Raw genomic sequence first — 18,318 nt, forward strand, 5'->3', positions numbered from 1 at the left:
GTTAATAACCAATCACAAATGAGCCTACCTGCTCTTCCTCTGAAATGACATCAGGTTGATATGTTCATGGGGTTATGGAGGCCCCAGATACCTTAGAATCTTAGCATTTATCTTGGGGGGTTCCTTCAAGGCCACTTAAGTCCTCTCATGGGGGAATGAGCAAACTTTTCCATCAAGAGCCAGATAGTCAATTTTGTCAACTCACGGTCCATAAGGACTCAGTTCCAACTACTCAATTCTAATGTTACAGCAGACAGCAGCTACGGACAACCCGTGAATGAATGAGCATAATTGTGTCCCATAGAACATCATTTACAAAATCAGGTGGTGGGCCACCGCTTGCCAACCCCACCCTTCTGAGCCCTCCTGACTTCAGAGAGGAAGAGAGGCAAACAGAATTCAAGTGACCTCCTAGTACATAGGACTGGCCAATGTTGGAGTTGGATCTAGAAACGCAGATTTATTGACTCTAAGCCAAAATTGTAGGCTTTCCAGTCAAAAGAAAGTCTGTTATTCATTTAACTATTTGCTGAGAGTCCATCTATGCCAGATATGGTACTAGGCAAGAATATACTTAAGTAAACCAAGACAACATGGCTCTGGTCCTTTTTATTTTTTTTGGTACCAGGGATTGAATTCAGGGGCACTCAACCACTGAGCCACATCCCCAGCCCAATTTTGTATTTTATAAGAGACAAGGTCTCATGGAGTTGCTTAGAGCCTCACTGTTGCTGAGGCTGGCTTTGAACCCGCCATCCTCCTGCCTCAGCACCCCGAGCTGCTGGGATTACAGACTTGTGTCCCCGCGCCTGGCTTGGCTCTGGTCTTTGAGAGCTTACAGCACAGCAGAGGTGGATAGAAGCCACTTTAAGTCCATGTAAGAAGTCCAATAACTGGGGCAGCACAGACAGCATCAGGATACACAGGTAACACCACAGGGCATAAAGCAAGTTCCCTCCACCTCGTGTCCACGAAGCTTCCAAGGAAAGACCCAGGCTCTTCATGGCACCTACAGCGGGCTCCTAGTATAACTGTTATCACCTCCCCAATTCCCTCCGTTTAATTCTCTAAAACTATGAACAGTCATCACTCAGTATTTTGGGGCGAGACCCATCTACGTCCACTACCGAGAACACCAAAACCCAAGGGCACTCAAGTTCCTGATGTAAAATGGCACAGTATTTGTGTTTTACTTACGTGCATCTGTCTGTATACATGATATACTTTAAGTCATCTCTAGATTTCTTATAATACCTAATGAACACAAATGCTGCATAAATAGTCGTTACACTGTATTATTTGGGAAATAATTTTCAAGAATAGAAATCTGTACCTGGTGAATACAATTAAAAATAGATATTTTTTTTTATCTGAAGCTGTTTGAAACCACCGATGTGAGACTTGCAGATACAGATGGCTAGTTAGAGATCTCACTATGAATGAATCCCTAAACATATAGCTTATTTAATTAGTAGGAGCATGGATTATCTCCACTGACCTTTGATCTTCCCAATTAAAAAGTTCTTTGAGTTCACAATCTGATCCATGTCTGATCGGACGGTTCCCTCCAGGCCCTTGGTCAGAGCTCTGCATTCCTCCTTCAAGGCACTTAATCCTTCTGAAACTTGGTGTTGAACCAGGTTGTAAGCCTCCTCCAGCAGCTGAAAGGGAAGGACACATGAATCTTGGCTTGCAGCGGCGAGTGCATGAGGGGCTCAAGGAGAGGGAGGAGGAGGGTGGACGCAGACTCCCACGGCAGGAATGAACTGCAGACGCATTTGAATTTTTCTTTTAAAGTTCAAGTTTGTTTGGATTAGTCCTCATATAAGTGAACTAAGCAGGCGTGAGGTGGGCATTTCTTCACCCAGGAAATAAACTATTTAAAATCAGCAACAACAAATGCCCTGAAAAGGAAAGGGAAGAGGAGGTGCATTTTGAGAAGCAGGGCTGCAGAGCAACCTCACCACTTACACCGAGCCAGGCCCTCTTCCGGTCATTCTTCTTCCCCTTCATTTTAGGCAGCAGGTCTGTCTGAAGGGTTGGCAGGAGCTCCTCCATCACCAGGTTGCTCAGGATCTGGGGTGTGGAAGAGAGCCCTAGGTCAGCCAGCATTGGGTCTGAGCATTGGGCCTACTAGAGATCTCATGGTGGCTGTCCCCGTCCTGGTCTTTGTGAACTCTGTTGGGGTAATGGTTTGTGTGTGTGTGTGTGTGTGTGTGTGTGTGTGTGTGTGTGTGTGTAGCTAGGGATGGGGAATGGACACAGGACCTTGTGCATTTAAAAAAGACCCACTCCACCATGAATCAGACCCCCAGCCTAGGTTAATAGCTTACCCCTGGTTCTGAGGCCACAGAAATATCAACTAAGACAATCTTGTGGAGTAAACATGCTTAAACATTCACAAGGAACAGAACCATCTGCTAACCCTCCTCCAGTGCCATTTCCCCATGGAAAGAACACCATCTTCACCTTTTCTGATACTTAGAAAAAGAAAAGAGGAGCAATGTAAAGAAGAAGAGCTGGAGAACAATCCCCAGACGGCCTAAAGCCCCTGAGCCACTGCATTCCCCTGTCCAGCACTTACATCCTGCACCACCACCATGCCCAAGAGAAAAGCTGAAGGTCCAGATGTGGTGGCACACACCTGTAATCTCACCATCTTGGGAGGCTGAGGTAAGAGGATCGCAAGTTCAAAGCCAGCCTCAGCAACTTAGCAAGTCCCTAAGCAACTTAGTGAGACTCTGTTTCAAAACATTTTTTAAAATAGAAAGGACTGGGGATGTGGCTCGGTGGTTAAGTGCCTCTGGGTTCAATCTTGGGCCAAAAAAAAAGAAAGAAAAGAGAGAGAGAGAGAGAGAGAGAGAGAGAGAGAGAGAGAGAGAGAGAGAGAGAGAAAGGCTAAAAGGAACGCTAAAGATTTGCTAATGCCAAGGTGAAGGAAGAGCCACAGAGAAGATCTGCAAGGTTGTTGGTTAAACCTGCTCTCTAAAGGCTGAGCTCAAGCCTCAAAAATGCTCCTGCCAAGAAGGAAGAGAATGTACCCAAAGGGCAAAAGGAAAAAACTGACATGGGCAAGAATGGTAATAACCCTCAGAAACTGGAGATGTCCAAACAAACCAGGCACAGAGGCCTGAAAGTCCTAGAGATGCCAAGGAAAGTGTCTGCTTTGTAGATGACTCTCTACTTCTGGGGACTGGACCGCTTTAAATACTATTTTTAAATCAAGTTTTATAAAAACAGAGAGTTTTGTTTTCCTTTTTTTAAAGCTATGTTGTTAACACATAGAACATGTTATTGTTGTTTTAGGGGCAAGAAGCATGTATCACAAATAAAAGTCTCCAAAGCTGGATTGTTGTGGGGAAAACACTTTTCTCTTGTAGTTTTGAGGGACTTCCTCTTGGCTCCCAGAGGAGGGATTCCTTGACGATGACACACAGCCTCACGGCATGGAAACACTAAAATTAGTTTTTACATTCTCTTCTCACTGTCTGTCTTCAGTATCCACTTAACCTCCTTAAACCCAGAGACCTATGGGAACCTCTTCTTCGCAAAATTGGTTATCAGTATGTCAGACAACCTGGACTTTCCAGTGATACCATTAAGATAGTATCCCTCAAAAGTTTCCCTTTCTAGCCGGGTACAGTGACGCAGCCTGTAATCCCAGTGGCTTGGGAGGCTGAGGCAGGAAGATCATGAGTACAAAGCCAGCCTCAGCAAAAGCAAGCCACTAAGCAACTTGGTGAGACCTTGTCTCTAAATAAAATACAAAATGGGGCTGGGGGTGTGGCTCAGTGGTCGAGTGCCCTTAAGTTCAATCCCCGTTACCCACCTGTACCCTCCAAAAAGCTTCCCTTTCTAGATAGTGGATCTCCAGATGGAGAGTTCTGCCATGTTCCTTTCCTTTCTTGAAAGCAGCGATGGCTCATGGAAAGTAGTTAAAAACATGCTGAATGTGGTGTCAACTGTCACCCTGAACTTGTCCAGTTCAGAGCACTGAAAGAAGATGTCACTGGGACTTACAGTGGCTTTTGGACGCTGGTAGTCCACACTAAGAAGGGAGTTTAAAAGTTGTTGGATACCGTTGTCTGTCCATATCCTGCCTGGAATAGTATGAGTGTTTATGAAAAGTATCTTAAATAAATCTGGACACAGCTTGACAAACAAAAAGGAAAGAAAAAGAAAGAAATACTTTGAAACAATCGGACGTTGGTAGGCTAAGCTGAATACAGGGAGGCCAGGGTGTTTTTTTTAAAAAATGTGTTCCTAAATCTCTCCTAAAATGTTCCTTGGATCAGTGAAAACATTTCTTTGAAACTGAGCAGATCTACGTCTATGCATTATTGCTCCCTCAACACTGACCCTTCTGTCTTTACCCCACACCCCACCCTCAAACTGCAGCAGCTCTGCTGCTTAGCTTCACTTTTACAATGAGTCTTCTGGGGCTCACAGCTCAACTTTCAACAGCATGCTACAGATTAAGATTTGCAAAAGGGATCTGGGGTGTAGCTAGCTCAGTGACAGAGCACTTGCCTAGCATGCATGACACCCTGGGTTCAATCCCTAGTATTGGGGGGAAAAAAAGATGTACAAAAGGGCAAGTGTAGTGATGGGTGGGAATGGAAACAGGCAGAAAAGCAGAGACTCACTCAAGATATCTGTTCTGTGAAGTTAAAATAATATTTATCCAAAAAAACTGATCTTCTCCTTCTCGCTTTTCATAAAAATTCAAATGATGCTTTGGGGATTACAGAAGATTTCCTCTGAGGTCACTGATCTGCTGCATGCTAGTGGAAACACTTGTGAGCTCACTAGATTTTGCCTTTCACGAGGGCTCTGTTAGGGAAGGGTGTAGGCTTCTGCTCACACTCCCAGGTGGAGGTGCACCAGCCCTCTAGTCCACCTGTGCCCCTGGCTTCCAGGAGAGAAGGCTGCTCAGGTCAGGGCAGCAGGTGGGGCTGCTCACCTGCACTGTGCTTCTGCCTACTGGGATGAGCGGTGTAATGGGGATGGGATTTCCACCAGTCCTGGGAGCCCATTGGTAGAGATGTATTTACCTTTCTTAACCATTCTCTGGGGGCAGTTAAGAGATGAATCATCATTTTCTGAGGAGTTGAACAGGAACTTGACATGTACAAACTCCACGGAAATCAGCAAGTCCAACAACTACATTCTGTAAGTAATTAATAGTCCCCTGGGAAGGGCTCCATCCTGTTCAGATGGGCAAGCTCCCGTTTAGAATGCACCTGCCTGAGCAATCCAAGTGTGGCATGAGGAGAGGTAGCTAAGGGGCACAGAAACTAACACCGGAGCTTATGACCAATAGGAAATACTATCTTGGTTGTAAAGTATTAAACTCAAAAATCATAATAAATGTCCTAATGCGCTCTGTTGCTGAGATCGGTTTGAATTTGAGCGTGAGTATGAATAGCTTTGAAAAAGAGGCAAATGTTTTATGACAAGGCCAAAGGGGGGGTGGGGGGAAGAACATTCCATTTGGGTGGGCTTACGGTTTTCTCTGGGTTTTCCCACACAATGTTCCAAAAAATTTGGTTTCATTTTACAACCATGGAGTTGACAAGTAAATATGTCTGGGAAAAGAAAGAGGAGGGTAGAAGTGGGGTGAGTGGATTGGGGCTTAGAAAGAGCTGTGGGTGCTGACACCCAGCTGTCTCATTCCCACATCAGCCTCCTCTGACCTTCAGCCCATCCCACCTCACACGCCCAGGGCCCACTCTGGGGTTCACGACCCTGGTCAGCTCTCCATAACCAGGGCCATCGGCCTTGGGCTTTTGTAGGGAAAGTAGCTAATCTAACAAATTACATCATAACAACAAAAGCGTTCTCTAATCTCCTCCACACAAGACAGAATCCACTGAGTTTTACCATGAGGGTCCTAAGAATGTAATCTCATCTAGTAAAAAAGAACAGGGAGAGTGTGGGGAGAACCTAACCACTGGGATACTAAGATTTTAAAGTTTTATCACGCATATAATCAAGCATGTCATTAGGCTGATCACAGCCAACAAACTGGGGCTCACTCACTGAAGGCCACACCACAGTCTTCCTTTCAGAGACCGAAGCTTGAGAAAGCGGTGGGGCCCAGTGGACAGCACCCACTTCCTGAGGTAGGCCTCAGGTCTGACGAGGCTGCTGGGCCCCCAGCCCTGGTGCTACTGAAGGACTGTGGGTGAGAAATCTATTTAGAAGGTCACACTCAAAACCCTTCAGTAAGAGGACGGCTCTGGAATGCATGGACGAGGCCTGAAAGGTGGATAGTTTTCTTGAAGCCACTCAGCTCTGGGAATTAGGAGCGATGGTCTCTCCCATCTGGCCGATGGAAAGGCAAATAATAAACTTACCAACTGGGAGCTACTTTACATTTTGCAGAAGACTGTCTCTCATGATCTCACTTGATATATTATATTGACAAGTAACAAAGTAACAAATGTGTTTTTTTTTTTTTTTTTTTTTTTTTTGATATACAAATAGTTTCACCTTAACAGTCTGTCCGGCCAGATATTTTGAGATACGTCTTTGTCTGGACCCTTGCCGAAAATAACCATTGCCAGGGGAGCCCGCCATACTTGCTGTGTGAGTCACTACTATGAAGAGATAATGGAACAAGGCTGAGAATCTTCTGATATGGTTCCCAGGAGTGGGGGTGGGGGGGTCACACAGTGTTATGATTAAGTTTGTCATAGAGAGGGAAAAAATGCAAATAAACCCAGGGCTTTAGGTAAAAGAAGTCATATTCTCAGATTCAGTTACACTTTGCCACTTTCTTTAGCTCCTCGATCCTGACCTCTTCGCTCTGAGCTAGGAGCTTGACGGTACCATTCCAGGTATGAAGGGTGATGGTGAATCTTAACCTTCACCAAGCCGTTTACTTTCGCCAGCTTCTGCAGGCCCATCTGTGTCACAGACTGGCTTTGGACAACCTTTCTGAATGTTCTTTTCCTCACCTGGAGAGTGCTGGACAAACACCCTGAAAGGCACTTTTAGCACTCAGGTTTTATGAGTCTGATTTCACTAAAGAAACTCAAGATTCTTCGTGGGGCCACTTGGTAACTCTTGTCTAGTTGATAGAAGATGGAATGCTACAGTTGTTTCCTAGAAGGTCATTCTTATTGTCCCTCCTCTGGATTTTTTTCCCCTGACTTATGGTATTTGATTATGTGTGTATATGTGTGTGTGGGGTGTGCTGGGGATCAAACCCAGGTTCTTACACATGCCAGGCGAGTGCACTGCCACCAAACATCCCCAGTACTTGGAAATAAAAGGATTTAGAATCGAAGAAGGGGCTGGGGAGGGAGAAAGATTCCAGTTCACATGGCAAAACAGTGAAGAACAGCTCCATCATCATGAGAAAATTTGGGCTTTCGATGTTTAATGAACATACAGAGGGCAAAACACCATCCAGCACCTCCTAAATATCGTTTCTTGATAGCAAATTTCAGCAACCTCCAAAAGAGGCTCTCTTGGAGATGCAGCAAATATAAATGCATAAATATCATTCTTGGACACCATGTTTCTATAACTGAATAATGCGCATGATCAGCCACGTGAACGGGGTCATCACGGAGGCTGGGATCAGAGCACAAATCAGCTTCCTTTGGAGATTTGTGGCCACACTGAGATTTGCTTCACACTGAGGTATTTAGGCCATGACTGGCATTTTACTGGGATCATGGGAAATTATAAGGGATCACAGAGAACACAAAAGTAGAAAAGGTAAACAAAACAGATAATGGGCTAGTGCTTTTGAAATTTGTTTCTATTTACTACTTCACTTATATGTCATTCAGTACCAAGTTCTGTCATGTGCATGTATGACTGTCACAATGAATCCAATAAATTAATTAAAATATATAATATTCCATAGACAAAGATAGTACTGTGCCAAATGTTGCTTCAACAATATCTCACTGAATTCTTACCATTCTACAAGGTAAACATTACTATGACCATTTTTTTCCAGAGGAATAATCTGAGGCTGAAAGAGGTTAAATAATTTGCGAGATTTAAATCCAAGTCCAATGACCCTGTCTCCACCCCCCATACACACATTGCACAATACCCCATTACTCACATCTGCTTCTAGTCTGGAAGGATGAGGTCATTTGAGAGAAGCGGTGTTTTGATAAAAGACAGTGAGAGCAGCTTTCCGCTGTGCCTGGGGTGCTTTGGGCTGCCCTGTTAGTGCCTGGCCTAGGGTTCTTTGTAGTGGGTGCCCGGGAGCTTACTGACTAACCGCTTTGAGCCAAGAGAGAAATGGCCTTTGGAATGACATTTTCATTCTTGCCACTTCTCTTCTGATTGCTTATTAAAAATAACCCTGACTTCCTACCAACCAGAAAGAGAGAAGATCTGAAATTCGGAGCCCTGCGTTACCTGGATTTCATCCCCAATGATCATTTCCCAGGATCCATAGTGACCCTTCTCCTGTCGGAAGAACTGCACAGCTTCTAAAAAGGCTTGGGCTTCAAATGTCGTCTGCTTCATGTAATCTGGAGGACAGAGGAAGGGACAGTGAGCAGAGGAAAATGCTCCAGTGTAGATTTTTCCATGGTTCTTCAAATGTAAAGGTTGAGGCCTAGCATTATCTTTTACAAGTCATGAAGTTATGAGACACAGAAAAAGCAGAGCAAGCACCCAGTTCAAAGTTCATTTGCAGGTGGGCATCACGTTACTTCTTCACCCACCCTAGCTGATTAATTCCATCAGCCAGAAGCAGGCAGAAAAACCTCCTTTTTTTCCTCCTGTAAAAATGCTTCTCTCTCTCCACCGAGGCACCAGTGACTTTGCCCTACCAACCCCACATCTCACTCATACTGCACCTCTTGTGTCCAAAGTATCCAAGTTTCCCAAATACAACCCCGATTTCTTTGTGACCTAATGTCAACTATCTGGGAAAAGGACATCTACGTAATATGCTAATTCATGCAAACATCAGACAATAATTATTAATACACCTATAGCAGAATACCCTTCTTTGAAACACTTGACCTGTTTCACTGAGATTTGGCAAAAATTGGAGGAAAGTATTATTTCTTATGATTTTACAGATGGGGAGACCCAAAGCACAGAAAGATGAATTAATGGCCCAAAGACCTAGAGATAGTAAGTGGCAGATCCAGGGTGACTGACTTTGAACTTTATTCTGATCAACACACTACATTGCTTTACATACTAGTTTTATGGGTTTTTCCTTCCAAAAATATTGGACTGTAAGTGGTGTTATGGGTAAGAAGTCATATCCCACCACAAAGGCATCGATATCCAATGGTGGGATTTTATTGATGTGTGACAGAGGGAGCTGGGGCCAAATGTCCATCTTAGAATTTCACCAATTGCACCATACAGGCCAGGGCCCTCCCTTCCAACGCATAAGACGAGATTTTGCAGGACACAGTGATAACACAGCTGTAGAAATCTTAGTGGGAAATGAACTTTTAAAATAATCTAACCAGGGCTGAAGGTATAGCTCAGTGGTATAGTGAGTGCTTAGAATGGATGAGGCCCTGGTTCAATCCCCAACACCAAGAATATAAAAAGAAAGATCTAATCAAACAGTAAAGAAATCAACTTTCAGAAAGCGAGGATGAAGTGAGGGAAAGGGACAAGTTCCCTGTCTCTCTCACCACAGGGCACACACAGTTGTCTTGCTAGCAGCATCTGATCTGCACTTACCCAGGAAGATGAAATCGGTCACTTGAAGATGTGGATTCACTGGAAGACCTTCCTAGTTTTAGACAGTGGGTTATTCAGTCAAGGGCCAGCTGACTGATGGGGCAACTGGGCAGAACTAAAAGAGGATGAATCTTCTCTGCAAGGTGACAACCAATTAACAGGCTGTAGGGAACTCTTTTGAGATTGGCTTCCTGGGTCCCAAGTCTCAGGAACTTGGAAAAGAGAAAACACATTTCAGGGTGTAGACTCTAAAAGGGTTCAGGAAAAGTTCTTCAGAGATAACCTGAAGACCAAGTTTTCCACTTTCAAAAATGTGAACTAGGAAAATGACATTTCTAATATCAATATAAAGATCTCATCAAAGTCGAAAATCAGAAAATGGGCATGTCCCAAGTTTTTGAGTTAAAGTATTTTCTTTTCTTCCTTGTTATTTTTCTTGGCTTGGCAACTGATTGAGTGTTTAACCTCAGAGGTTTAGAAAATGAAAATTAAGGTCTTGCTATAAAATACACAGCACCATTGGTAGTGCTCTCTCTCTCTCTCTCTCTCTCTCTAGGGGCTTGATATGGGGTTCAGTACGCTGGGAGGGACTTGACCGAAGGAGATGGAAATGGTAATTACTACATTGGGATTCCAGATTGACTCATATGCTCTTATTTTTAACAGCTGTTTTTATTTCCAACCCAAGGAAACAAAGAGATGGAAGAAAATGTGGTACTGTATTTGGACACAGGGATCATGGCCATAATCCCTGGCCAAGGAATGAAGTTTTAAATTCTTCATGTCCTTTTGAGAAGAATAACTTTTCTTATTTCTTCCCCTGCTGACCTCAGTAACTGGAGGAGATATTGTAAATCCTGTGCCTTCCCTTCTATGTCTACATCAAAGCAAACAATGACACTCACACAGATGGCTGGGTAGCTGAAGATGGTTGGAAAAAATAACCAAAGAAGTGGGATTTGGAGACAATGATATGGGTATCAGAGAGAAGTCGAAGAAGGAATAAAGGAAGAGCGAGAATGTAACAGTGGTGGGAGTGAGGCACCCTACCATAAGGAGAGAAGAAAAGCACTAGTGACCAGATGGACCACAAAAGAAATCATAGTCATTGAGCCATGAAGCCTGAGAATACCCACTCTTTACCGCGAAGACAGACAAACGAGATTTTAACTCTGCCCTTTCCTTAAGGGGAAAAAGGACCTCATCTATTGATTTATCATTATATTTTCAGCTTGTAAGTCAACTAAATAAATCTATTTATACCAAGCTTTTAGAACAAATTTGTCACTAAATTGCTTTATGAGTATCTGTTCTTATGGCTATAAACAAAACTCAATGGCAATTGCCGGGTCATTAAGCAGATAAAAAACAAAGGTTTGCTTTGCAAAAGACAGAGCTACACTGCAATAGTAATATGATCTTCATTTCTCTTAAATTGTTTTAAAAGGCATTGCTGAACTGTCGGTCAGAATGTACAGGTGTTTGAGAGAAACCAGATTATCAGTTATTTGATCAACTTCCTCCTGCAGATCTCAAGGGAAAATTCCAGGTTCATAATCACGCTCTCTTTCCAACAAGCAAATTGAGACTTTAGTTCAGTGGCCCCCAGGATCAAGAATGGATTTTGGTCTTTAGACTTCCTCCTTGCAAGCAGACTCAGGAAAATGGCAGATATCAGCCCAGCGTGCTGTAATTATGAGGCCATTTAAGGAGACAGATGTCCCCGGGGAACAACGTAGACATCATTAAATTCTGCTCCTTTATTTTATGGATGAGAAAACTGGGACCAAAAAAAATGGTTAATTTCGTAGCTGAAGGTCACACAGCTGGTCAGTATCGGAGCCAAGAGTTGAAAAAGCAGCTCTAGCGTGTCATAAGCAGCCTTGGCATTCACGCTAATTTAAATCATGGACTATGGGAGTTGGAAGTGATCTTAAAGGTCACCTCCCCCAAGCTCTCCTTCCACATTGGGATCCTTCAGAATCCCAAACACTCATTTTGGCCTTGGCTTGAACATTTTCAATAACAGAAAGCTCACAATTTCATGAAATAGCTCTTCCTGTCAAGAACTACTCTAATTATTTGAAAATTTTTTCCTTCTATAGAGCCAAAATATGTTGCCATGAACTCTGTCTCATTAATCCCACTTCTCGCTTTCAGAGCAAAATAGGCAAGTTTACTCCTGTTCCATGCGGTAATATATAATACATTTATATACACATATTTACAGTTTATATATATATATATATATTTTAATTTCAACCCTCCCTTTTCCTTCCTCCTTTCGGTGATACATTCTAATTTATCAACATCTTTCTTAAACTTAGTCCTTAGAAATGACTCCATGACGCTGGATATTGTCTGATTAGTGCAAATTAGATAAAGTAGAAAGATTATTTTCCTTTTTTTGATCTCTAACCTCTTTTTTAATACAATAAATTGTTGACTCATATCTTTCCTGTATCCAATAAAATCCTTACATCCTTTCATATAAAACTCTTGCCAACCTAAGCCTCTCTTAACTTGTATTTCTGCTTTTGACTTTGTAGGATGGATTTTTAACACTCTCCCTATCAAATGACTACTTAGTGTTTTCAGCCCAGTCAACCGAAGCCTGCCAAAGTCATTTAAAAATTGTGATTCTGTCCTCTTGTGTTTTTTTTTTTACCTCGGTATTGTTAGAAAATTTGCTAGGTTTGCCTTCTGTGTTTCTGTCACTGATCACGGATAAAACATTCCCCAGATCAGGGGCACAGACTGAGAGCCCTGGGAAACAAAGTATTTGGGGAGACATGTGGGAGACACATTTTGGCCATTCATCCAACAGTCCCATCCCAGGACCGAGAAATGTCTAGGAATGCACTGTTCTCCTTTGTCTCTCCCTATTTCCTCATCCACACAGCTGCATGGAAAACTCATATTTGGGAGATAGGATTAAAAACTTTGCAAGCGAAGGAAAGCTTCTCTCGGCCTCTTGGGGACAGTTATTCAGGAGGCCAGCCAGAGAGGCATCGCTTTTGGTTTTTTCCACTTATACAGATTTACAACATGTCTGAGTCAACCGAAACACCAGAGCTCCTAGGCCCGGGAAGTCCATGTGGATTGCGACCCTGGCTGCTGTGTCAGGACCCGGTTTGGAAGCTGCCTTGTTATTTTATTTTATTGGTAAACGGTGCCAAGCCATGTTAGCTGATCCGCCTGGTGATCTGTGACAGTTATGTAACAGCGTTACTCACTACACTGCTATGGCTGCTTCTCCCTCATGTAGCCATCGTCTAAACCATCTTTGGCTTCAGGTCTTATAACACCCTTCCTGGGAGATCGGCATTGAAGCTGCGTGCCCCAATTTCTTCTCCAGATCTATCTTTAGATCTATCTTCTCTTGAAGGTGTGCAGGGGAAGGTGACCAATACTGAGTAAGTCCCTGCCACGAATCAGGAACCATGTCTCACGATACCAATAATCCTGCTAGGTAGGAAGTAACCTCCACTTCACAGAGTTGCAGGAAGACACAAATAGCTTAATGTAGTCAAGCAAGGTCGACTCACCTCCAAATCTGCTCACTTCCAAATCCCATTGTGGTTTAACATTAAGAGAACTTTTTGAGATGATTTTTTGATTCATATGCTATTTTAAAAAGGAACACAGAGATATTCCACATACTCTTTACCCAGTATCCCTCCTGCAGTACAATAGCACAACCATGAAGTTGACATTGATGCGCTCCAAACTTCTTGTTTAGATGTCACCGGCACTCCTGTGTGTTCGTGTGTATGTGTGCATGTGTATGTGTGTTGTGGTTTAATTTTAAAGTTGTTTATTTATTTATTTTTCTAAATGGCTTATTGAACATTTCAACCACCAGTTGAATTTAAATAAAGCAGTGGTTCTTACAATATCATTTCTTAGAGTCTCGAGAAGCTTCTTGGCTTCATTATTTTTATTTGTTCTTAAAAAGAAAGAAGCCAGTTCACAATTACAGTAGCTAATAGTAGCATTTACCTTGGGCCCAGAATCACTTTGGGTGTAACAGTATGGAACGCTTCACAAATCTGCATGTCACCTTGGCACCAAGGCCACACTAATCTTCTCTGTAGTGTTCCAGTTTTAGAGTATGTGCTACCAAAGTGAGCACAAGCGTCACTTTAAAAGGAGCCTTCCTTCTCTAAGTTTAGAATCATGTAATTCCGGATTTTGATCTATCTAGCTCAAACTCCCCACTTTACAAGTGAGTCCATTGAGGGCCAGACAGAATGTAGCATGACATTACTACAAATAAAACAGAACAAGTGAAACCTCCTCCCCGGAATCCATAATGAATGGTGTCCATTCTAAAGAAATGGTACTAAACATTTTAATTTATATTTAAAAGCCTATTTATACATGACCAATATAAGCAGTTATTTTTTTTTTTACTACACTCTAGATGATAATTCCTGTAAAAACTAACCCAGGGGGCTGGGGTTGTGGCTCAGTTGGTAGAGCACTCGCCTAGTGAGTGCGAGGTCCTGGGTTCAATCCTCAGTGCCACATAAAAATAAAAAAATAAAATAAAGGTACTGACAACTACAACTAAAAAATAAATATTAAAAAAAACTAACCCAAGGTATTGAAAATAAACTGGTAAATTTTCAGAGGTTCTGAACTATATTTTGTAAACTCTTTGATTAAAATACTAATCTACTGTCTATATCACAGACCTTATCAGCTATAGTGGAGAGGAGCATGCCAAGAAAGTATGTCCCCCTCATGGGGACTCAGGGACCGTGGGTTTGGTCTAGATGAAAATACCATGTTATGGTCTTCCCTTGAAGGACACAAAATGCAACTCAGACAAAGAGAAGGAAAGCATTTCTAGTGAAGACTTTGTTTTGAAAGAACATATTAAACACCCAGAAAAATGACGCATGCCTCGCCCAGCCAAAAGCAGTCATCTCATAAATTCTTGACTCGTCAATAAAAATTAAAAGAGTGTTTGTCAACAGAGAAAAGGAAGTGGTGATGACTAGAACAAGTGAAGACAGATTGGCCTCATTTCCTTTAAACGGACCAGATTGGTAGATTAGAAGGGTGGTGGAGACATCCTGTGTCTAGATTTTTCGCAAGGCAATTATCAACGCTTTGCGTGATTTTGATTGACACGCTGAAGAAGTTTAGATCGGCTGATAATGCAAACAGCAAAATAGTTAGACAACCCAAGGGATGGGTGCTGGTTAAACGGCTGAGGCGATTGCTGGAGGATACTTCCCCTAAAACATTTCCAATTATTTGGAAAAGGAGCTATATCTACATATATCTGATATGTGAGGTATATCTCCTTACAGTTATCAAATTTTATTTACTTCCTACTGTATATCAGTAACATAGTTAGGTCCTTGCAAAGAAAAAAATATAGATAATATTTTTGTGGGCATAATGGGGGTTAAACCCAGGGGCTTCACACATACTAGGCAAGTGCTCTACCACTGATCTACATCCCCAGCCCTTTTTATTTTATCATGAGGCAGGGTCTCATTAAATTGCCCAGGCTGACCTTGAACTTGAAATCAGCCTCAGCCTCCCAAGTACCTAGGATTACAGGCATGTGTCACTACATCACACCAATATAAGGTTTTTAAAATCAAGTTCCTCACTGTCTACAGGATTACAGAATCAAGATTCAAAATGAAGTATAATATGGATAAATGTAGCACTTAATCCACAAACACAACTACAATAATGAACAATGTGTGCCCAATACATAGTAGATGTGCAACAAAAAATTAGCAAGTACATTGAATGAATAAAGGTACAAATTTTGAAGGAAAAATCAAACCCAGACCCTGGGGTTTCACATAACTGTGAGATCAGTGCAGGTCAGAGGTGCATGTCACAGGTGTCCACAAAGCAGCTGAGGCTGGATCTCAGAAATGTGGATGGCAAGGAAAGTCAGAGACGGATTCTGACATTCACTCTCCTGAGTTATTGCTCCATACCTGTAGCTCTTTTTTAAAAAAAATATTTTGTTTGAATTGTAATTGGACACAATACCTTTATTTTATTTTTATGTGGTGCACAGGACCAAACCCAGCAACCCTCACGTGCATGCTAGGCGAGCGATCCACGGCTGAGCCGAACCCCAGTCCTACACCTGTACCTCTTGCTAGCATCAGAATATTTTGAAACATTTTAAAATAAAGAAAACAGGTGGAGTTTGTTCTTCCCTTCCTGTCTCCTTTGCTTCCTTTCTCCCTCCCTCCTTTACCAACTTACATACTAATTTAAGAGGAATCTCACAGCTTTAGAAGGAAAAAAAAAAAAGACAGAAAGAGGAGGTCTCCATCTATGTGAAGATCTGCTGGGTCAAGAGCAGTGCGTTTGTCCTACATAGGTTCAGATGCTAGAGTCTGAACAGAGTGTGGCGGATTTCATCTCAATACAGGGGCACTTTTTTAACATTTAGGCTTATCTTTTTTTTTTTTTTTAACTGAAATAGGTTCCAATAGGACGTCAACATTCCCTTCACAGGGATCCATCAGGGCTGAGTAACCATGTAGAACGTGTACAGACTTGCTCAGATCCTTTTATCATTCACTGTCATGGCAGCCCGTGCCTATGGCAATAATTTTATGATTACTATAATCATGTGAAATACGATTTTCCCTTTGACTGCAAGTTTCAAGAGAAGATGGGGCTACTGTTTGTATTCACCATGGTACAACCCCTAGCACGTAGCATTTATTAATCAAAGAAAGGAAGGAGGGAAGAAGGAAGAAAGGAGAGAGGGAGGGAGGAAGGGGGAGGGATTAAAACACCAGAGGGAGGACTGGGCTCAATCTTCTAATCTGAAATTTCATGGTTACAAACAAAGCTCAAGTGTTGCAAATATATCAGAGGGTCATAGTGAGCCCCTTCCCTACTGTTAGAAGGAGCTCTGGAAGGGAACTGATATATTCTACCTAATGTATCTCAGACCTCAGTGAGCCTCAAAATCCCCTAGGCTTAATCCCAGCCCCAGAGTGACCCTGTGGGCCTGGGGTAGGGGCCAAGAATCCACACATCTAACAAACTCCAGTGAGGCTAAGGCTGCAGGTCTAGGAACCCACTGAGAACCCTCCTCTGCCCAGGGAGTCATTCCCAAGCACCTCAGTCCCCCGTGGTGCTGGTTATTAATTCCATTCTCCACCTTGCCCCAGAGGTTCTGAGTCAGCAGGTCTTGGATGAGACCCAGGAATCTGCAACTCAGCAAGCTCTCCAGGTGATTCTGTGGCAGGTGGTTTAAGGACCACAGTGTGGGGAGAAAATAACCTAGAGGAGAAGACTGGACCTTTGAATGGTTAGGCTCTTGATGACCTTGTTCCCCCATTAATAGGTTAGGAAATATCCCTTTTACCAATGCCCACCCGCTTTACACCAATGTACCTAATTCAAAGCGATGCTTAAAAATAATGTTATGATGAGCTTTGTTAAAAAAGTATGTGGGTAAAGAGTCGACCTTTTTCACCAGTTCCACACACCATTCCAAACAACCAGAGCTCTGCCCGAGGAGGAGAACCGCCCTCCTCCCTTGAAGCCCTCATCACCAGACATCAGTCCTCAGCTGTAACCCTGGTTGATCTCATTTCTCCTTTTGAATACTTACTTAGTGGCTCTGTGGTCTGCATCTAGAATGTGACAGCCTCTTCTCTAGCATAAATGATCTGAGTTCCCTTTACCTTAAGTTTTTTTTTTTCCCACCAAAGGCTTGAAAAAATTAAAATGACCTATGCTCTAGTTTCTCCCAAAAAGTAAGGCTATTGTCATAACTTGCTTCTTTCTGAATACCAGGAAAATACCCTGTGCCCTGAAGCTGTGATTCATGGAAGTCCTCCACGAGCCTTTGATAATCTATTGTCCTTTGTGCCTCCGCTACCTGGGCAGAACCAGGCCAACAGGAATAACGACTCCATCAGTTATTTCCTCTCTGCCCAGGACAAATATCCCAGGCTTTATCTGAGCAGATTTGTTTTCTAAGACAGTGAGTGCAGAACTCTCTCCCAGTCCTCTAGTAGCTATCTGAAGAGGTGCTACTGAAACGTATTCAGGAGAGAAAAAAAGATGACACTCAAAAACTTCAGAAAAACAAATGAAAACTATCTAATTCCCTGTTTAAAATGTGAGTCGAAAAGCCACAACCATGTAAAGTTTAAAAGGTAGCTGTGGCAATGCACAGGCTCGGTTATCTTTCAGTGACATTGTGGGGAGTGGTGTGGCTTACCCCTGCAGGCAAGACACACCACACAACCCGGCACAATTAAAGCAGGCCTGAGTTTTCAAAAGAGGAAGATACTCCTCTGGTCACAGACTGCTCCTTTGTTTAAAAATTTTATTATTATTATTATTATTATTATTATTATTATTATTATTATTATTTTGTAGTTACAGATGGACAGAATGTCTGTCTGTCTTTATTTATTTATTTATTTTTATTTGCATGTGGCGCTAAGGATTTAACCCAGTGTCTCACATGTGCTAAGCAAGCGCTCTGCCACTGAGCCCCAGCCCCAGCCCTGGTCCTTCATTTTTTGATAGTTTTCTTTTAGTCCTGGAATAGGGGACAGTGTATGGTCATGACACACAGAAGTGTTAGAGAATTTCTTCCTGACTGGT

General features: G+C 42.6%; 1 protein-coding gene and 1 non-coding gene across 2 annotated transcripts in view; both read right to left on the reverse strand.

Moving 5' to 3' along the window:
* Niban1 (niban apoptosis regulator 1) overlaps nucleotides 1–18,318 on the reverse strand; it is a 140,306-nt gene that overhangs the window by 22,091 nt on the left and 99,897 nt on the right. Inside the window, exons 6-8 of the mRNA XM_005319693.5 lie at nucleotides 8,392–8,507; nucleotides 1,972–2,076; nucleotides 1,499–1,661 (exon numbers count right to left, since the gene is read on the reverse strand). Coding sequence (XP_005319750.2) covers nucleotides 1,499–1,661; nucleotides 1,972–2,076; nucleotides 8,392–8,507 — 384 coding nt within the window. The remainder of the gene's footprint in view (nucleotides 1–1,498; nucleotides 1,662–1,971; nucleotides 2,077–8,391; nucleotides 8,508–18,318) is intronic.
* On the reverse strand, nucleotides 13,719–13,825 carry LOC120887788 (U6 spliceosomal RNA). Its single transcript, XR_005731111.1, has one exon. It is a non-coding gene; the product is annotated as a U6 spliceosomal RNA (small nuclear RNA).

Source organism: Ictidomys tridecemlineatus, chromosome 10 (genome assembly GCF_052094955.1).
Source record: "Ictidomys tridecemlineatus isolate mIctTri1 chromosome 10, mIctTri1.hap1, whole genome shotgun sequence".
Lineage (NCBI taxonomy): Eukaryota > Metazoa > Chordata > Mammalia > Rodentia > Sciuridae > Ictidomys > Ictidomys tridecemlineatus.